General features: G+C 48.7%; 2 protein-coding genes across 4 annotated transcripts in view; both read right to left on the bottom strand.

Moving 5' to 3' along the window:
• LOC118790013 (regulating synaptic membrane exocytosis protein 1-like) overlaps positions 1-10,675 on the bottom strand; it is a 35,719-nt gene extending 25,044 nt beyond the window's left edge. For 2 of the 3 annotated variants that reach the window (XM_036546801.1, XM_036546804.1), the window contains exons 1-11: positions 10,085-10,675; positions 6,384-6,424; positions 5,764-5,874; positions 5,453-5,552; positions 4,973-5,096; positions 4,053-4,099; positions 3,422-3,534; positions 3,195-3,325; positions 2,582-2,753; positions 1,443-1,596; positions 850-906 (exon numbers count right to left, since the gene is read on the bottom strand). In XM_036546801.1, coding sequence (XP_036402694.1) covers positions 850-906; positions 1,443-1,596; positions 2,582-2,753; positions 3,195-3,325; positions 3,422-3,534; positions 4,053-4,099; positions 4,973-5,096; positions 5,453-5,552; positions 5,764-5,874; positions 6,384-6,424; positions 10,085-10,619 — 1,585 coding nt within the window. In that variant the 5' untranslated portion in view covers positions 10,620-10,675. Of the gene's footprint in view, positions 1-849; positions 907-1,442; positions 1,597-2,581; positions 2,754-3,194; positions 3,326-3,421; positions 3,538-4,052; positions 4,100-4,972; positions 5,097-5,452; positions 5,553-5,763; positions 5,875-6,383; positions 6,425-10,084 lie in introns of all 3 variants that reach the window. The other variant, XM_036546800.1, reaches the window with a different exon arrangement.
• A 6-nt stretch (positions 10,676-10,681) lies between these two features.
• Positions 10,682-22,103, bottom strand: part of LOC118790271 (regulating synaptic membrane exocytosis protein 1-like) — a gene marked incomplete at its 3' end in the record, with an annotated part of 45,817 nt that continues 34,395 nt past the window's right edge. The window contains exons 4-7 of the mRNA XM_036547175.1: positions 20,833-20,844; positions 11,871-12,157; positions 10,726-10,893; position 10,682 (exon numbers count right to left, since the gene is read on the bottom strand). Of these exons, the coding sequence (XP_036403068.1) occupies position 10,682; positions 10,726-10,893; positions 11,871-12,157; positions 20,833-20,844 (468 nt within the window). The remainder of the gene's footprint in view (positions 10,683-10,725; positions 10,894-11,870; positions 12,158-20,832; positions 20,845-22,103) is intronic.

A 22,103-nucleotide genomic window follows, 5' to 3' on the forward strand; every position in this document is an offset into this window, starting at 1 on the left:
CATACTGCCGCACACTCTTTCAACTCTTCTGCAGCGAGACAGAGAGCAGCATGAATACACACACAGAATCCTTCATGAATGATTTATCAAAACGAATCACTCCTCACTCCACAGGTTAAAGAACAACAAGCATAACTGACACTGTAACTGTCCTGTGGTCATATCAGTGTTCTCGAGGAGATATTCGTGCCAGCAGTTTGGTGAGGTTTTAAGAGAAATAAAGCGCAGAGAGCATCAGATCAAAGCTCACAGCGAGGTCGGATGTGTTTCTTTTGGAAGATAAATGCAGGGTATCCTTTAATGTTCTGACTTCATCTACTGCAGGCATGCAGAGAAAAAAAAGATCCATTGCTGAGAGTCGAGGCAACGTCTCTCCAAACATCATGCATAGGCATCGGGGAGCTCTCATTGGGTTATTTTCAGAGTCCAGCAGGAAGCCAGAGAGGGCCTGGAGACGGTGCATTAGTGTTAACCTCTTTTGCTCTGTAAAAACAGACTCTCTCTTTGGACTTTATCTATTTAAGCAAAATTAGAGGGAACTTATTGCGCTCCTCTGAATGAAAATATCATTTGGGAGTTTCCGATATCAGTTTGTATCAATAACTCTAATGTGGCTCCAGCGTGGGTCCCTGCTGTTATCAGTCTTGCTTTCCCAGCAGCACCTTCTACATCCAGAACACAGGAAATGAAGGCGTGTGGACACACACAGCAGGAAAACCGGGTCTGAGCTCACACCGGCCCCACATTCAGCCACAGCAGGCAGAATGAGCCAGGCTTTCTCTCTCTCGCCCCCTGCTGGAGATCCACGAAGTGCAGTGTAACATGGTGGACAACGTGCCCCCCACCCACCTGTAGAAACCACTCCAATACCATCATCATAATCTGCATCTGTGATTCGCTGAGACCCTGCACAGTGGTGGACAGACACACAGCAAGATTGAAAGGATCCAGGACAAGGCACACAAACACACAGACACATACATAAATACATACACAGTATAGACACCCACATACTCATAAACATACAGTATAATACTACACACACACACATGACTAAGGCCTGGGCCTCTAAAGGAAGAGAGTTCTGAATTGCTAATGTTTTCTTTTTCTTTACCCATGTGTGTTTGACCCATTCACAGCATTCCTCCACATTTTGTTCTTCATTTTTTACTGTCTCACAAAACAGAGTTATTAAGCAGTGTTATTAATTCAGCCTGGAAAGCTGCAGCAGATCAGCCTGTTAGCAGTGCATATGCATGTGTGTGTGTGTGTGTGTGTGTGTGTGTGTATGTGCATGTGTGTGACGGACACGTGTGTGTGTGTGTGTGTATGTGTGAGAAGCTGGGTGGGCAGAGGACAGATGGCACACATACATGCACACACACACACACACACACACACACGTGTCCGGGTGCTGCACAGCGGTCATCACACACACTTACTCTGCAGCTTCTTGCTGGGGCTGTCGGTGTGAATGTGCCTCCGGGGCAGGTAGGGCGAGGGGTGGGGGAGGGGCAGGGACGACACGTCGTGCGTCTGCAGCTTGTACCAGTGGGGTTTGTCATCCAGGAGGGCCGTCTCCAGCTCGATCAGGATCTGCCCGGGGAGAGAGCGCAGGGGACACGGTCAGAGACGCAGAGTCACCCAGCACACCATCACACAGCCTGCCCCAAACAGGACACTCACATAACACACAATCACACAGTCTGCCCCAACACAGGACAGTCACAAAACACACAATCACACAGCCTGCCCCAAACAGGACAGTCACAAAACACACAATCACACAGCCTGCCCCAAACAGGACAGTCACAAAACACACAATCAAACAGTCTGCCCCAACACAGGACAGTCACATAACACACAATCACACAGTCTGCCCCAACACAGGACAGTCACAAAACACACAATCACACAGTCTGCCCCAACACAGGACACTCACATAACACACAATCACACAGTCTGCCCCAACACAGGACAGTCACATAACATACAATCAAACAGTCTGCCCCAACACAGGACAGTCACATAACATACAATCACACAGTCACACAGTTAAAATAGGCATCCGACATACAATCGCACAATAGCAACAAATCACCAAAATAACAAATCAATCGAAATGTATGTAAATGTATCGAAATGAAATGTATTAGATTAGTACATTTTTCTACATGTGAATTAACAAAAACACTGAACAGAGATTCCAGAGGGAATCAAAAAATGAGAAAACACACACATACCAGGGAAACACTGCAAATGATTCCCTAATGCCTTCATAAGTCAAGAGAAAATGATGAAGTACCAAGTCATGAAAAGAACATTAAAAAAACACACAGCACACAGTCGCACAACAGTCGTAGAACAGCCACGCTTGAGCGATGAGCTTGATTTACTGTATATACCGGCTGTCCTGACAACTACACCCTCAGCCATGACACAACAAACAAGCAAATGATCATTTTCAGCAATGGTTTTATATAAATAACAGCCTGTTACTAAAGCTGTGATTGCATTGTAAATGGTCCAGTGATGTGCAGTGACATCAGAGGGCGGGGTTTAAGCGTGATGCGTACGGTACCTCCCCCAGGAAGTCGCTCTCCTCCTCCTGCACGCGGGGCTGGTCCCACACAGTGATCTCCAGCATGCGCTCCCTGAAGTCCCGCCGGTGCACGTGTGAGTAGATGAAGGTCTGGTTCCACTTGGGCTCCGAGCTCTTCTTCACCGTCTTGGTTCGTCGTTTGCTCTTGTCGCTGGACACGTACAGAAGACACGCCCACCCACTTAGAGACACGGCCAATCGCAGGAGCTCCTCCATCTGGGGACACACCCCCTTGGAGACACAGCCACTCATAAGAGCCAAAGGGCACAACAGCAGTGCCCTAGCAGGGAATCAAACCTGCAACCTTTCCCGTTACGGGCCCTGCACCTTCCCACTATACCACACTGCTGCCCATATGACACCCACTCACCTGAACACACACCTAGTCACAGGTACCACAAGAAACAATCAACGACATATGTGGACTTACAAACATGATCAATCTTGGGGACTTACAGTAAAAGTCTAAAAATAAAACCAAAAAAAAAATCTATTTAGGGACATGCCGAGTCACAAATATGTCCATTTATGGACACATGCAGTCAAAGGAAGCCATGGCAAGAGGTGGTAATTCCCGAGACGTTCAGCGTACCTCCTGTCCGGGAGGAAGTACATTTTGACATAAGGGTTCCTGGGTCGCCCGTCCAGCCGGGCTGGTAGGTCTGTGGCCTGGAGCACGTTGACTATCAACTGGTGGCCCACTTTGTCGTACCACAGTTTCACCTTCAGGAAAAGAGTAGCTTATGGTTACACACGCCGTACCAACGGAGAAGCCCGCACACCACCAGAGCTATGGAAGAGAAAAGGGGGAACACTCACCGAGAGCTGTCCGGGCAGCAGCTGGGGCGCGTCTCTCAGGGTCCCGGGACTCGTGGGGGACACAACCGATATAGCGGGGCGTTCCATCTTCTGGGACTCGAAGGAACTTGAACCTGCTCGGAGTGCAGACGACAAGGGTGCTTTCGCCGAGATGTAAACGCTTGCGGACCGATGACGATACAATTAACCCAACACATCGGCTATCCAGCACATTTAAGATACAGTACGCATATAAAGCTGTACTGGCCCGGCTGTTGACATAGCTATGGAGAGAGTTACTGATGTTTGCGAATGAAAGTTCAGGTTTACGGCTGGCCTGTCTGACCTTGGCAGCTACAGGGTGCCTCCCGACGTTCAAATCTCTAGTTCTGCTTACATCTTTTAACCTGAGATCATTTGTGAGAACAAGATTTCTGAGGGAGTTCAGTCTAAATGCTATACTTCCTTATTCTTTCAGTGACAAAGAGAATCAAACAATACATTTTGTTTTCTCTAACAAGCAATAATTTGCCCCCATGAGCTTCATAAGAGGATATTAACTATACACAAATTTCTTGTTGTTATTCCATGCTGTTTACCCATTGTTAAGTACAGTTAAGTAAAAAGCCACCAGACCAGCATTAAAACTTACTAGATTCTAAAGGAGGGTGTGACGTTTCTGGAATTCTTGGAATGTCTCTGCAAAAAAAGATTATATTCATAGCAGAAATATTTAACACCATGCAGACTTTTTTCAGGTTTACACGCTTCAGATTTATTGGGCAAATTGTCTCAATGCGTGCATTCACACACACACGCACACACACACACACACACACACATGTACACACATGTACTCTCACACACACACACGCAGACACACACATACACACACAAACACAGGGTCTGGAATCCAACAGCATTGCTTGACAGATGGGACATGTTGGCTTATTTAAACATGGGAGGAGGGGGGAACTTGAAGGGATTTGGGGGGGGGGGGGTCTTTCTGATGTTCTGCTCAGCTACAGGGGGAGTGGACTTCAGGTGGGGGGGGCTTACAGTAGGGACCATGTCCTTTACTTACTGATATGCTTTATACACCCTTCGCAAGAGGTTTTTGGAAAGAGAGCGATGACTACATCTTTTAAACGGAGGAGGAAGACAAATCAGAGATGGAGAACAAAAAGACAGTATAAACTGTAGAACGATAAGATATTGAAACCAAAAACAGCCTTGATGGCACAAAGAGACACAATGTCTGATTGAGATGGAGACTTGATCAGTGCAGTTTTTCTTTGTAGAAAGATTACCACTAGAGCTATCAGACCAGAGCAATCCTAAGATAGTTTAGCCACTAGAAGAGTCCCTACATCAACCCATCTAACACCACTTAAAGAACTGAGGGCAGCTACACCTTCACTGATCTCTTCTACAGCTGCCATGTTTAGACTCTGAGTGGAGTCTTCCCTGTAATTCAGCCTACTGTGACCCATGTTTTCACATTACAGCTATAAATAGTTTGCCAACGAAGCGATGATGTATGTCTATAATATACAGCCATTTCAGACTCACCCAATAGGCCGTGAAACAACTATTTCAACTTGAGGTTCTGTTTTGGATTCCAAAATGATGTTGTAAACTTCTTTCTTAGTTGCTCCTGGCAACGACTTCCCGTTCCACTGAAGCACCTCATCACCTGAGGAGACAGCGAGATCCAGAGAGATGTGCAATTGCTCAAAACAGTGGATCCAAAGGTTCCATCCACAACAAACCGGACAATGCTCTCATACATTTCCTTATATAAAAGTGACATTACATTACTGCCATTTAGCAGATGCTCTCATCCAGAGCTACTTGCATAAGTTACAGTTTTGACATCTTATACAGTTTATTCAGCTGGATATTTACTAAGGCAATTATGGGTTAGGTACCTTGCCCAAGGGTGTCAAACCCGCAACCTTTCAGTTACGAGCCCTGCTCCTTACCACTATGCTACACTCTAACGTACATTATTAAAGACACGAAGAGCGAAGGATGTCCCAGAATGCTCACCTGCCCGTAGATGCCCCACCACATCAGCAAGGCTTCCCTTTTTGACTTTGGTGATGAAGGCCCCTAGTCTTCCCGACTCCGTGATCTTGCCCCCCACGACCTGACGGATCAGAGACACCGCCAGTCAGAAAGCTGACAGTGTGCTGCCACTGATGTCACTGACCGCATCACTCAAATCAGCACAATCCGACACCTACTCACTCCCTTTGTGATGTCACAAACCACATTCTGCTGCTGACCTCACAGACCGGAGTGCGGGTCAGTTAGCAGGGCTGTTATCAGACCGCGTGCAGGATAACTCACGCAATCACCTTTAGTCCCAGCAGAGCGCCAGTCTCCTTTGGCATCACTGATCTTTTGCTCAGAGTGATCCTCCCGATTAAATGATCACCTTCCTTGGACGGTTGCCATGTAACAGGATGCTGTGGAGAACAGTGAGGGCATGAGTGAGGGAACCATCTCTTTATATCTAACGCCCATCTAACCCTCATCTAACCCTCATCTAACCCCCACACACTGTGTTCCCTTACACATACACACTCACGCAACACATGCAAACACTCACACACACACACACACACACATTATTATCATGCCTGTGTGTGTGCATAATCCATAATAGATTCATAAAACTGTATATACAAAAGTGTCAAGAACTCAATTTTTCTTGTATCTGCATGGCATCATGATATACTATACTATACTTTAAAACTACACTTCTTCAATTGTTTACTCTATAACTGAATGTATACCACCATTTTACACTAGTGGTAAGTGGTGCCTGTTGGCTGACTCCATTGCTAGGTCTTTGTCACATCCTCTGTGTTTTCCACAGTTTAGGAGGCATAAGTTCCCCATGTGCCCCTGCCTCCCGAACCTGAGATATGCAAAAGAAGCGCATCTTCCCAAAACAACCCGCAGTTACACTTACATGCCACACGGTTGGGTCCAGGGGATAGCACTCCCAGTCACCTGGAGAGAAGAGAGAAAAACTCAAGACGGGAGCCGAGGAAAGAGAGGAGGGAGGAGGGGGCTGGGGTGGGTGTATAAACAGCACATAGCTGCTGGGCTGCTTATTTACATAAGGAAGATGGCACCGGACACACATTAGAACAGCTCTGTTTACATAGGCAGGCCCCAGGTTTATTGAATATTTTCTCTTCTAAAAAAAGAAACCTCGCCAGGCTGTCACGTTGAGCGGCCCCTCTGGGGTCCCGCGGGTTCGGGGATGTGCGTCTGACGCTGTTTGAGAAGGGCCAGACGGGCGCATGCCGTCTCCAGGCAGGCTGTGTGCGCGGGGGCACGGGGGCGCGTCCCTCCCGCTCACCTGATGCTCTCCACGGTGCGGGCTATGTGCGCTCTGGGCTTGTTCTGCGATAGAGACGTACACCTGACAAGTGTCATCAGGCTCGAACGAGCCCGCGGGCAAGCCCGGATCCAGGAGAAAATACAGAGGGGTGCAACTGCAAACCACGGGGGTGCACAAAAAGTCATAAACACTGTACATGTAGGCATGGGGATATAAGGAGACAACTGGGTGTGCACTGAGGTCCGTCTGGGGGTGCAGTGAACCCCTAAGCACCCCCATAGCGCCGGGTCTGCCAGTGGGAAGCCGCGGCCTGCATGCTCAGGCCGTCCTCCAGAGAGTGCCAATCCCATGAGCGCATGACTGCAGTCCTGCTCCACCACCATGTGATTCACTCCAAAAACACTGAGGGAGAGGGAGAGAAACAGAAAGCTCCCTCCAGCTGACCTCAGCCAGAGGAAACCACAAAGGCCACACCACAAAACCACGAGGAATTCAGCTAAACAAGAGGTGGTGAAAAGCAGTTACAGTGTGACATATTTGCTCAGAGGAATTGATTTAGACGCTTGGATAACTCAGAGAAGACCAGGCACCGAATTAAATTCTGCCTGTTACACAGTAATGCAAGCTGTCCCCTGAAAGCCAAACTCACTGGCTTCGACAGCATAGGAATTCCCAGGATTATTAGACCCTGCACAGATTTTTATCAATGAAACCACACTCTCACTCTCTCTTATTTTCCCACACGGCCTTAAAGTCTCCTGCCACTGCTATATCTACTCCCACTAAAGCTAGGGGCTTTGTCCGTTAAAACCGCTCGACTCCCTATGTTTCACAGTGCTCTGTGCCATAAAACGTCACCATCTCATTCTGCGTACTCGATTGTGTCGGTAAACCTGTCCACGGCCTGTACGCATGTCATGTTTGGCACAGATGCCGACAGCAACGGTGGCGGCCAGCTCATTACAAACAGGTCTCTCATCGTGGTAAAAATGGAAGTGTGCGCACTGCGCTCTGTTTGGGAAGGAGGTCTGCAAACACACTCCTTGCTCTCCGGTCGCTTTCTCCCTCCCCCGGTTTAACGGGACACACTCATCTAGTTCACAGTCTAGAGCAGCTTATTAGACCAGGGAGTTTGCACAGCCAGACAAATAAAATCACTACAGCTGTGTTGATGGTCAAGTTAAACGAATTCCAAAGCCTTAATATTAAATCCAACAAGAATGATGAAGATGCATCTCTGCTGACTGTAACCACAGTTACATCATCACTCACCTGACCTAATTCTTACACATCTTGCCCTAAAAACACAGGACCTCAAATATGAAATGGATTGCCGCAAGCAGCAGGGTTTGTACATAGAAATGAAGCGCTAGAGTCTGCAAATGTCCAAATGGCCGACCTTTCTGAGAGACAGAGCCATGTGTGTGCACTGCTTGCTTCAGAGAGACTTATTCGCAAGATGTCAGTACACGCCACACCAGAGAAGCAAAAACCACAGTAACACTAACCACAGCAAGGTTACATCACCACAAAGCCACGCGGTAAACTCACTCAGAGCAGACAGTGCCGGATCACACAGCACTGCCACATCGGAAAGACCAGCAGAGGAAACTTCATCACTACACTCACACTATCACACACAACAAGTATTGTGCTAAAACCAGCAGAAGTCCATTTAACTCCACAAGATAAACTCCAGAGCAGTTACAGCGGGTGTGTTCCAGGATTCACCCATGCGGCATGGGTTAAAAATTCTGATCCAAAGTTTTTTGTTTTTTCAGATGTGAGAAGCCAAATGTGAGCACCTTTCTGCACAGGATGGCTAAATCACCGAACAACAAGGACGGGACCTCAGAACAGCCACCGAAGGTTTCCATTACCACGCTATCAACACCGCTGCCATGATCATCATTGCCATTTAATGTCATGGTTCTCAAAGGAAGCATCGTAGATTACCACGTTCGATCACACAGGCAAAAAGACAGACAGTCCGAAGGCCGTGTGTCAGGAGCCAGGTCTGCCTGTTTCCAGCAGAGCAATGAGCAGCCCAACAAGTATGAAGCCCCACCTCAACACACACTACCTCTGCCTGATCATGTGCCTGATTAAAATTTATAATACAGCGAAAGACTAAGCAGTCAGTTGGATTAGATACTGTACTGATCTACAATCCAAAGTGAACATATACATAAGGATGGTAGAAAAGATGAAAAAGCTTCTCAGTAGCTACATCAGTTACATATCTATAACATTGGAATAATCCTGTTCTAGTTGTGTAATGTTTTGTCACCTGAGGATAAAAAAGATATGATCACACTTTGATGTCTCATTTTTAGGAACCCTTGTTTTCAGTGATATCCTCTCCAATATCTATTTAAATAACAATTTTCTTTTTTCCAGTTTTCCACAATTTCAAGACAAAAAAAAATCCAAAAATACAGGCTGAAAACTCATGAAAACCTTCAGAAGCATAAACTTTGGCAATTACTGCATCTGCTTCAATGTGTTTCTACTAACTGTCACAACTGTACATATTCTACTAACCAATTCAAGCATCTGTGATATACACAAATTGCCCAGGTTTCTTGCCATGTGATATTACCTGGTAGAAGATTTCTCATTTTTACATCTTTCCATCTTACATGGAAGCTCAGGGATCGCTTGTAGTCAGTATTTAAATAAAATTATAAATAAAGTTAATAAATAAAGTTCCTGAATTACACCCAAGATCAACATAATTTGTGAAGTAGAGCATAGTAAACTAACCAAAACACCACTCAAAAATGTTATTTCCAAGCTCATACAATACTTCACGTCAGCCTCCACAATCAGCAGTAATGGCTGTGAAAATCCCTTACATTTCAGTGATTTACCTCGTTTAGGATAAACCCGAAATCCCCGGCTCGTGCTGAGTGCCGTGAAGCCGCGGCAGTGTGGAGACGGAGCTTCCTCTCAGAGTGTGTCTGGTCTGCAAAGCTTAGCCTGGTATTTACATTTCAGCCTCCAGCATGTGCTGATACACTGACCTTTTAAGTCTGTGTTTAGCAACTCTGCCAGCTAAACAGGAGGGCACTGAGAGGAATCCCTCGCCTCCCATTGGCCCACACGCTGTCACATGGTCTGCCCTCCCCTCTCACTGCTGACCTCACTGGGTGAAAAGACCATTTCTCTACAAGCTCCGCCTGCATAGCTGTATGATTTACAGCAGGGTACCTGTGTATTTATATGAATCATGCGGAGGAAAGGGAACACATTAGAGACCATATACAGTATCAGGGCCCGGTGGCCGCGAGGGCGACGGTCACGCAGAGACGGACGCCCACCTTTCTCGCTGACGCTCTCAATCTCCACGTCCTCGCAGCTGGTGTACTCGGGCGTGGAGCCGCCCTCCTCCTCCGAGCTGCTGACCGACATCTGCCGCTTGTTGGCGCCGCGCTTGGTCTTGTAGGGGCGGGGCGGGGGCGGGCGCAGGGACTCGGATTGGTCGGAGCTGAGCGAATCGTTGCGCAGCATGCTCTCCATCTTCTCCCGCTTGGCCTTGCGCAGGAGGGCGGCGGCGCCGGGGTCCAGGTGGCCCTGCGGCTTCCTGCCCCAGTCCGGGGGCTCCCTGAGGTCCGGCGGCGCCGTGGAAACGGCCGGCCCCGCCCGGACAGCCGCAGGGGTCGGCGGCCCGTGGTTCTGTTTGGACTGGGGGCCGCCCTGCACCCCTCCACCCCCCACGGTCCTGTCCGCCCTGTCCACGGAGTAGGAGCGGTGGTTCTCCAGGGGCGGCTTGCGTTCGCCCCCGCCCTCGCCTCCGCCTCGCCTGTCCGCCAGGCCCTCCTCCCTGAGCGCCAGCCCCTTGGTGTGGGCCCGCATCTCCTGCTCCTCGGGCTGCAGTTTCCCGCGGAAACGCGCCTGAGGCTCCTCCCCCCTCTCCCCCTCGCCCTCACCCTCCCCCTCCCTCCGCCTCGGCTCTGCCCCGCCCCCCTCAGGCTCTGTGCTGGGGTGCTCCTGCGACCGCGCTTTCGTCAGCCTCCTCCCCTCCCGCCTCTCCTCCGAGGCCTGGGACGGCAGCTTCCCCGGACCCCGCTGGCGCTCCGCCTGCACCCCTGACCTCCCGTTCTGCTCTGGGACCGACACCGGCCTCTTCCTGGGGCAGGAGGGAAGAGCAGAGAACAGCCAATCATCCTGCTTCACAGCCTCACCTCTCAGCATGTGTGTGTGTGTGTGAGGGACACGGGCTGATCAGCTGAATCTCTTCTAACCGCGTTTCACCTTGTTCTATGCATATAAGCAATAGGAAGACAATTCATTCAGAGGGCCCTTTCGGGGGATAAACCACTTGTCCAGACCAGGGAAGATAAAACAACAACTTATCAAGGGGGATTTAAAAAAAAAAAAAACAACTCGAAAGCAGAGACCAAATATAGCAGATTAAAAAGGGAAAATCTCTACAAAAGTGATTTTCATTCTTGGTAGTAAAAAGCACAGATAAAAATCCATCAAAATTTATCAGTGTATTCAAATATGATTCAGAATTAAAAACTCCGGGTGAAACAATACCTTAAGGAAGCATAGTTTAGCTAGTAGGTATGGTCCACACTGCAGAATCTCAGTAACCATACCTCTAATCAGCAATGTGCCTCTTTTGTGGTATTCAGGAGTCTGAGTACAGTGTTTGGCATTAAGACATTACATTCATTTAGTCTCATTTATCCAGAGAGACTTCCAGCACAAAAGAACAGAAGTGTATCCATCTAAGGTGAATGAGCAACAGTGCCAGACTAGCAACACTCCCAGCCCAGCGAGTCTGAGCACAACACCATTCAAACACTACCACAAGTTAACTTGTGCAACCGGACTGGACAGCCTACAACTGAGGGAAGCCAAGCACACACACTACCATGCATCACAGTCACTAGATTGCAGAATCCCAAACACACTTCGATACTACATGTAAAGTAAACAGCAAGTGAAACAAGTAGATGGGCAGTTTTGATTACTAATGCTCATAACACACAATGCAGCTGCTTACAGAGCAGTATGAAAGGTATTGAGTGCTTTCAGTCACTGTGGAGGCTGTCTGCTTGGGTGCCTGTCACCCCCCCCCCCCCGGTCGTGGCTCACCTGTCTCTTGGAGGCTCACTGCGGGACCTGAGGGTGGGCGATTCTGTGGGGGCGGAGTCGGGTCCCTTGCGGGGGTCCGCGGGGGCGGGTGGCGGGGCGTCCTGGCTGCCGAGGGGGATCTGAGAGCGGGAGCGCACCTTCTTCTCACGCTCAGCCTCTGCGCACATGGCCGGGTCGCTGACGGCCGCCCCCAGGCCGGGGGGCTTTCCGCCCCGCCCCGGGAACCATTCCCCTGATTTGGTGAGGATCTCCTGCTGTTTACGGCACAGGTTGCAAACCCACATCACCTGGCAGCAGGAGGAAACACAGAGAGAGGAAGGGCGGTGAGGGAGCCGACCTACTCACAGAACAAAACGACTCGTAACCAGAAGGTTGCCGCTTTGATCCCCCACTGGGGCGCTGCTGCTGCACCCTTGGGCAAGGTACTTAACCCTGAATTGCCATAGCAAATATCCAGCTGTATAAATGGGAAACATCGTACAAAACTGCAACTGATGTAAGTCGCTCTGGATGACAGCATCTGCTAAATACCAATAATGCGCACGACTTTCAATGATGTCAATATTACAAATCTTCTGTTGAATTTTAAAGAAAAAATATACAGATACGTATATAACCAGCAACAGACTACAGGCAATGTTACACTGTTCTTGGATTATATTTATACTCGTAATCATGTTCTTCTTTTTATTTATTTTAAGCGGCGTTCAGAAATTGCATTCATATTTGCCTGCCATCCAACAAAGAGAGGTGCCCTTATAAACTCACATAAAAATCACAGAATACTGGTCAGATCACACCACAGGTTGCTGACTGAGGGGAGGCTGACCAGAGACAGGTGTAGACAGATATAATGGCTGCGTATCTTCCGTGATGTCACCTGTAGGCAGGTGGGGGGATTGACTGCTGTCCGCATAAAAGCACTAAAGGAGATGAGCGCTCCAGAGCAGCTCCGGAGTTTGCCTCTCAGAGCGGCATCAGAACCCGCCTCTCTCAGGTGTGTGGGGCAGCCAGAGACAGATGTGGGACTATCTAGCAGGTGCAAATCTCTCTCTCTCTGTCTCTCTCTCTCTCTCTCTCTCTCTCTCACTCTCTCTCTCTCCCTCTCTCTCTCTCTCTCTCCTGCAGACAGAGCAGAGCACAGAACAGATCGGTAGAGACACAGGCAGGGAAACGCACTGACACAGGCAGGGAAACGCACTGAAACAGGCAGGGAAACGCACTGAAACAGGCAGGGAAACGCACTGACACAGGCAGGGAAACGCACTGACACAGGCAGGGAAACGCACTGATACAGGCAGGGAAACGCACTGATACAGGCAGGGAAACGCACTGACACAGGCAGGGAAACGCACTGACACAGGCAGGGAAACGCACTGATACAGGCAGGGAAACGCACTGATACAGGCAGGGAAACGCACTGACACAGGCAGGGAAACGCACTGACACACCCATTTCCTGCAGTATCTATGTATCTAGCTTGGTGTTCCTGACATCTAGTTTTTTCTTCCTGCAAATGAATTGTGATCGGCGCATTTACTTGGAGGCAGAGAGGCCGCTTTCCAAAAATACCTTGGCACATTCAATATTTTCTTGTTCTTTTTTCTCCTCCTCTTCCTCTGGGATCGCTTTTGATTAGAGCTGAAAACCGGGGGATCGGGGAGGAGAGCCAGGCCACCAGCGCGGCTGATCCCCACTCGGCTTTACCCCAGCCTGTCAGGAGCCAACAGCGCATTCCCACACATGTGCGCGCGGCTCTCTGTATCAACATATCCCCTGCCCAAGCACGGCGGAGCCGTCCAACGGATCTCACGCACAGATGGCTCCGAGCGCTGGCACCGGCAGAAAAACTCTGCCACCGGCCCCATTTACATGTTTTTGAACCGGATGCAACACGGCAGCTGCTGTGATCTTAAACAATGCTTAAGCTATTAGTCCAAACCTTTTTTAATGTCAGTTCTTTTTTAGAGTCACAGTTCTGCCCTAGTTTCCGTGAATTGCATCGGCTTTAACGGCGAGTTGGAGCAAAGTATTACGAGAAGTAACAGCTGAACTTTTCTTGAGTTCTGGTGTAAACTTTGTTGTCGAGGCCATTTATAGTCATGCTGCTGACCAATTGTAGACCAGATGTAGACCATACGATAGCTGGCGGTCTGTAGTTAACGCTGTTATAAGTGTTAAATACAGTTCTTTCTCACGGGGAGCCAGGCCCCTGAGCAGACATTCTCAATGAAAGTGACCTGAAGCGCAAAACACTCTGAACTGACATCTGATCCAGGAAAATTCATTCACCAGCGAACGTAACACCAGAATCTCGCAGCCATGCGGACGACCCAACACAGAGCCTCCTAACGGGACTGAATATACAAGTGCCTCAGCCCAGGACATGAACACGGATGTAGCGAAGGGCGAGAGCAGTCATCCCTCCCGGCCTTGAACCCCACACCGGGCACGCCTCCGATGGCCTCGCAGCCAGCCATCCCACCTCTGACACCATTTGTAGCGAAGGGCGAGAGCAGTCATCCCTCCCGGCCTTGAACCTGGGTTTATAGGGTACCAACCATGCAACTTTGACCGCGACGCCAAAGAGCCAGGCTCGTTGGGATAGCAGTCAGAGCACATACTCAACCGTAGTGACGGCACTCCGTCACAACGGAGTAGGACAAAAACACAATGTTCTCAGGCCATCTCTCATCCTGACACTCTGTTTCCCAGTGTAATAAAACACACACCATTCCAGGCATGGGAGAGCAATCGCTGCCATCCGAGTTACTTTGCTGATCAGGAATTAGAGCAAATCGAAATGAGGTCACAGTTACCCAGACTGCAAAATACATTTCAACACAGCGAGATTCGAGCTTAACCACTCCAGACAGTAACTCCATCACCACTACAGATTGCTTCATTCTACACGCGATCAACACATAATTCAAACGCATGATTCAAATTTACAGCCAGAGTAGAAGTAAGGAGTAACTCTGATCTTATAGCCGCATCACACAGTAACAGTCTGTCACAACTACAATGAACAATGGTACTATCATGCTAAGAGTACTATACTTACAGGTAGCCATCTCTCCTGAAAATAGAGTCTCTTGCAAGGTTGACTGAGGTCTTTATCATCAAATGTGTGCTTTTCTGTGGCTACGCTTAAATTAAAAATAAACCAAAGGGCAAATGAATGTGGGTCCTGACATTGGCTTTTGAGTTTTTAGGAGGTTCCCAAAAAAAAATTAATTCCGGCGATGGATCTTGTGGAAAACGCGACCGGCGATCCTGGCATTGGTGAAGCCCCGCGCTTGGACGGACAGAAAGCATTACGCTCTGATTGAATCCCGAATCCCCCCCCTGGCGCGGATCCAAACTGATCTGAAGCAAATCATCTGTGCAAGGCACAGCTGTCAGCGCACCCGGAGAGACAGGCACACGGAGGATTAGGGCGCGCTCTAATACCACATCCTGAACAGGACCCAGCGCGGTTGGCCAGCGCTGGGTTCCCCCGTCTGACCACCCCGGGCGTCACCGACCACACCCGCCACACCCTGGCACGGCACACGGCGGTCACACGGGAGAGGGGCGATCTGGGCGTAAACTCTGACCTCTGTGAAAACAAACACTTTTGCAACAAAATGAGTTTGAAACAGAAAGCGCGTGATGTTGAAGCGTCGCGTCCTGACACATTTTCGCTGGCTCTGTAGAAGATTACTCATGTAAAGAATGCTCTCCGATGTTTGCTGTGGTCCAGGAGGACTGAAATAATCTAGAGATAATCCGCGAATTCAAGCAGGCGGGAGGGCGGCGGCTTTTTCTAATCTAGCAGTATGGCGGGTCCTGCTGAAAAATGCTAAGATACCTTATTTCCAAAGGCACGCCTGCGGTACAGTACGAGGCATGCTTCAGAGCGTGTGCTGCAGAGAACAGGCACCCTGTAGGCAGACAGTGAATGTGAGACTCGTGTGTGTGAAAGGTTTTTCTAGGCTCCTGGACGCCCTCACTTGTGGAGTTCCAAATTGCCCAAGGTCCACTTGCTCTGCCAAATGTGCTGGTGAAAACAGTCCCACTCCATGCCTGTAAACACTGCCGCCATCAGGGGGATGACTCAGCGTACGTCACCCCCTGACCATCCCACTACTGGCGAGAGAGCTCTATCTAAGACCCACCTCACCAGGCTGTAGAGAGGTCTCTCTAAGACTCACCTCACCAGGCTGTAGAGAGTGCTCTCTGTATGACCCGGGGGTGTGTGTGGATGAGTGAGTTGTTGAATGTGTGTGTGTGAGGGTGAGTGAATAAGTGAGTTGTTAAGTGTATGTGTGAGGGTGTGTGTCTGTATGTCTGGGGGAGTGAGTGGCTGAGTGTGTGTGTGTGTATGTGTGTGTGTGCGTGTGTGTGTTTGGTCTTGATAGTGAGCGTGTGCAGGTGGGTAAATCAGTGCAGGAGCGCACACACATACACAAGCGCATGTTATATCATTTCTTGTATGTTGCAGCTCAAAGACTCTCTGCTTTTCAAAGCGCCTCTTTCCATGGTAACCAGCCTGAGATGGGGAGGAATGGAGGATGCTGGGAGCCAGGGCTGGGTACAGGCTGCTCTGCATTCGAGCTGGTGTTACTCGCCAGGAGACCAGGCTGAGTGCTGGGATTCTGCAATCAATTAATACCATATCAAACAGGGAAGCAGATAGTCCCTTTATGCTGACAACTGGGCACAGCAGAAGAAGCCAGACTAGAGGGTCTGTCAATAACCACACATCCCACACACTCACACACTGAAAGCAGAAAAGCACGACATAACATGAATGAGGTCAATGTGTGTGTGTGTGTGTGTGTGTGTGTGAGGGTGTATGCATACGTGTGTGTGCATCTGTGACTGTGCACGTGTGCGGACATGTGTGGGTGGATGTTGTCGTGCATGTTTCCGCATGCGTGGATGTGAGTATGTGAGCATTTGTATGTTCATGTACGTGTGCTTGTGTTTGTAAGTGTGTTTCCGGCCCTCATAATAACTGCTCACGTAATATGCATTCATACAACAGTTTACACAAGGTTTGTGGAAAATAGTGGCTGTAATATTGTTATATGATTTTTTTTCTGCTTCATTTCTTTCTCTGAAGAGCTATTTCTGTGCACATGGAAAAAAAGGAGAAAATCAATGATAATCTGTGGTTTAGTGATGTATCTGAGGATATATTTACCACAGATCCAGTGGGTGCATCTAACTCCTGCGTTAAGAAGCTTTTGGGTCAGGTGGAGTCAGATCTGGGTCACATTGGGATGTGTGGGACAGGGGGGTACTGGAACTGTGAGCCTGTAGGCTCTGTGCCTGGGGTGTGTCCTACAGAGGAAGAGTGGTTCAGAGAGCTGCCTTAACCTGGGACACCACTACCATGGCTGTCTTATCCACAGTCAGACTACAAGCATATTGACCCAAGCATATTGACCCAAGGCTGCCCCCCCCCCCAATCAGTGCTGTTGTAAATTGCTGTGCTTTTTAAATTGTGCTTTTTAAATTGTTTCTTGTTGCCGCCTTTACCCTGACGCTCATTGCGCCGTTTGAAGTTGTTGAAGTTTGCTGTTTGAAGGTGTATTGTATTAGTTGCCCTATAGGCTGTAATTGTACAATCTGATAGTACTGTGTCCTCAAACAGACCTTGATCTCAGCTGAGAACTGTATCATTGTGGAACTGTACACATCCTGTCCCCGTACTGTCGCTATACTTGCTGTATGCACTTTTGTAAGTCGCTTTGGATAAAAGCGTCTGCTAAATAGATAAATGTAAATGTAAATGTATCCCATCATGCACCGGGTGACCTCTGTGTCCTCTTCTGTGTCTACAGTAGTGCAGATGATACGTTACACAGGACACGCGGTTCAACCTCTGAGACTTTAGTGCAAGTCGCTCCCTGAACTGCAGCAAGTGCAGCAAGCATGCCTGTCTCACACAAGTCTTCTCTTCAAGGGCCACTGCTTCACCAGGTTAAGGCCACAGGGTGGAGGATAACCAGTTATCCCTGCAGCTGCGAGACACGCCACATTTGAGTCCACCTCTGACAGAACTCTGTGGTGTGGGGGGGAGGAGGGAGCTGAGGGGCAGGGCTAAGGGATGGATGTCAATCACCTGTACCACATGGTGGGGTGAAACCCGAACGGACACAGGATGCAGAGCTGATCACAATGACCCCCCAGTCTTGGGACGAGGGGGCAGGGAGAGTCCTCCCTCTCCCCGTCAGCCCTGTCCGTTTCTCACCCCTCTGACTCAGGCTGGTCCTGAGCAATCACGCCCCGCCACCCAGCTCTCATTAATCAGCACCAGTTTTCCTCTTCTCTTTTGTCCCTCTAATTCAATCTCCTCCATCTGCCGCTGAAGGGTTGGAGGGGGGGATCGGGGGGGGGCTTTTTTTTGAATGAATATTGAGGATGTCAGCTTTCCCAAACAGGTGAAATAAATGGAACCCTTTGGGAGTGGGCAGGAGGAAGTGGTTGGACAGGGCAAGCTCTCCTGGCAGCTTGACATATGGCCCAGCGTGGGCCAAAGCACAACCAATAACTCACTAAATTATACATCTCGGATGGGGATGAACGACGGCCACAAAAGAGATTACTGTCCATTTCTCCTAATGAGGCGATACATCAGCTCAGGGAGAATGTTACCCACCGGGCTATTTATAACGGCCACTCACAATCCCCTCAAATATGAGGCATTTCAATTGTTAAATACCAGGCCAACGGGGTTAATAATTTATTACGAGTCCCTGCTGACATTAGGAATGTACAACTCTCACTCTTTGCGCGGCGAGACATACATCCCCCTCCGACAAGCCCTCTGCTGGATCGATACTATGATAAGTTTCACCTTGCTCCTTTTCCGAACACTGAATTTTCTCAGAATTAAGCAGATCGATATCTGTATTAATTCAGTGCGTGCACGCCTGGGACAAAGTCCTCCATTTCCAGTGTAAGCGCCAGTATTTATTTTACTCCACTGACACTCCTCACAATGGGGGCTGTGTCCATTTGATAGCCTGTTTTTCCTACTTCCACGTGAAACAAATGAACACCTCTGGGATGTGATCCTTAATCGTGACACTAGATGGCACTGTATAACCTTCTGTTCTGGGCTATCTGACACCTCATGCTTTCTTGTCATCAAAGGGGGTCCAATTAACCAGCCTTGCTTTTAAAGACCCGGTGCATGTGAGATATTTCTCTGCTGCACAGAAAAGCTTTATTCAGGGCAAAAACCTTCATCCTGAAGACATATCAGCTCCCTATCAATAAAAATTCTATAAACTGAATGCAAAAGCAGAGAGCAGCAAATCAATAATAATCATCTCACAGTGTTATTTTCGCAGAGGGAGTGACAGGCATATTATTGGCCCATGTCTCTTACTGCCATCAATATTCTGGTCGGAACACTGTGAGGAGCAGCGCGACTGACACCAGCCTGAAATGGACACACTGCAGGCTTAAAACTGCACGTTTTCTCCTCAGCAGCGCAGAACCATGCCATGAGAATGACGTGGATGAAAATTAAAGTGTAGAAATAAAGATTCATGATTTGCCTACTTTGCATTTATAATGTGTCAGTTATGTGTTAGATAATGAAACTTTGAATTTTGAAGCTTTATCAAGCATCAGAACACAGGCAAGCACAGGAAAACATGACAAGCATTCCGCAAAGTGATGGACACATTCTCTCAAGGGGACAGTGCTTGCTGCTGTTTGTGACATCACAAGCCAGGATTGGCTGTTTGCGACATCACAGGCTAGGATTGGCTGTTTGCGACATCACAGGTCAGGAGTCGCCGTTTGTGACATCACAAGTCAGGATTGGCTGTTTGTGACATCACAGGCCAGGAATGTGCTGGTACGTCACAGCTAGGAAGCGGAACCACACTAGTGCTGAAAAATGTAGTGATTGGTTTACTCTCTAAGTAGCAAACTGGAGTTGAATTTATATAACAAAGCATTATTTAAAGAGAGCTGTAACAGAGTTGTGTCAGCGGAACTCTGTGGACTGACAGTGAGCAGTCTGAGACGGTATCAGCAGTCTGAGACGGTATCAGCATGCTCGGGGTGTCCCAGAGAGTGGGCCGGCAGTACACTGGAGCGCCCCTTTCCTCTACAGCCAGACGGAGCACCTGCCTGTACACCCACTCTCTGAGCCTCACACAGGGCAAGTCTCAGGGTCAGCAGGGGTACACGGGAGAACTCATGCACAACCCCCCCCCCCTTCCCCACCACCCCATTCCACAGCCTGAGTTTAGAGCAGATGCAAGCTGATCATGCAGGAAGGCCAAGTGAAGCTTACCCTGTCCTTCACTATGTGATACTTTGCAGGGGAACAGATAAAGCAATGGACACACGTTAGAAAGACAGATTCTAAACACATGAGCCCTACTGTTATGGGACTAAACCTACAGTAACAACAACACAATCACCTTCAAGTTCAGTAATGCACCTGTGAAGAACAACAGTGATGGAGGAAAAAAATTCTGAATGGGTTTAATCCCACACACATGAGGGATGCAGACGGAGGGTAACCTGAGGCCCATGGGCACAATACACACACACACACTCACACACACACACACACACACACACACACACACACACACACACACTTACACACACACACACACACACACACACACACACACACTCACACACACTCACACACACACATACACATACACACAAAAACATGCGTGCTTACACACACACATACACACACACACATACACACTCTCACACACACACACACACTCACACATACACACACACTCACACATACACACACACACACACACACACACACACACCTTCCTGGGCCAGGGAAAACAGTGCTTAAGCAACATGTGGCTAACGAGCATGCTCAGACACTACAGTGAAGGCTCATGCTCTTGACTCTGCTCAGAAGCACAGCATTGCAGTCTGCAGTAACCACAGAAGAAAAGCTGCTAACCACTTTGTCCTCCTTGCGCCATGCCGTCCACGTAAAGGGTGCGGAGTGAGAAAAAGGGGTAGAAACAGAGGGGTATGGTAGGAGAGAGGGGGAAGAGAGGGAGAGAGAAGACAGCGTTCATTTCCACGGGACAGTATCAGAAATAACACTGCAGAGCCTGTGTTCTACTTCCGGTTTTTGCAGTGTCAGTGCCGGTGACATGCAACACACCAGGACAACTGTTCCTGCACGTGACACCGCTAGAACTGAACAGAAACAGAAACTGAACAGGCTATCATCATATTTCTCTGCTGATGTCTTCACTGGTCTGAGAACAGGGGTGCACTCGAGATGAATCAGATTATGACTGCAGGACAGAATTTTACCACAGGTGTAACTGTCTAGAAAACAGTTTCAGGGAAGACATTCCCATCCCAGGGCAGTCAACGTGACGTGATTTTGTTTTCTTGCATGGTGACACCTGCAGGACATTATTCAGTACTGCAGCTTTCTGGGTCACATCTGGCCCTTATAACGAGGGTTATATTCATATTTCTATCAAGCAATTAAAGAATAAAATTAATCAATGGGTTAACATGAATTATTATGTATTAGTTCCTGCTGAACAGAGCTCTTTCACAGTCCCTAAGGGGAACTCTGGTGATCACCAGAGTGCTAAATGCTAATACCATCATGTCAATAAACTCTGTGCTCCTAAAACTGGGAAAAATGGAAAAACTGACCTGAGAATTTCTTTTTACGTAATAATAATACAGGCAGAATATGATAGCCAGCGTGAGAGCAGCAGGCATGAATAGGAGATATTTCTGTAATAAGGCGATGCACATACGTCCTGACGCAGTTATTCCACTCGGCTGACAGACCCCACAGAGCCGCCTGGGGACTCCATGAGGATCACAAACAATCAGGAGGATTTACACCGGCTGCTGGTGTAAAAACAACACCCATCTGCCGCACTCACGCCTGCGAGCCCAGCTCAGGGAGCTGCCGGTACAGAGCGCCAAACCCTTCCCATAATTCCACCCTGTTACCCAGCAGGTAACGCGTTACACTGCGTGACCGTACACTCTGCCGGCGTGAAGAGGCGGGTCTGCGATGGGACAGCTTACACTCACACTGAGTGTCATTAACTCCGGCCGTGTGGGGGGGGGAGCATAGGAGTGTCCTGGATACTCCTCCCTCCACCGGCATGAGAGGGGGCCTGGTTTTGTTCAGCCTATTTCAAGACAGTGTCACTGTCTCACCAAATCCTGTGTCAAATGATTTGCTGT

The sequence above is a fragment of the Megalops cyprinoides genome, chromosome 15 (assembly GCF_013368585.1).
Source record: "Megalops cyprinoides isolate fMegCyp1 chromosome 15, fMegCyp1.pri, whole genome shotgun sequence".
In the NCBI taxonomy this organism is placed as follows: Eukaryota; Metazoa; Chordata; class Actinopteri; order Elopiformes; family Megalopidae; genus Megalops; species Megalops cyprinoides.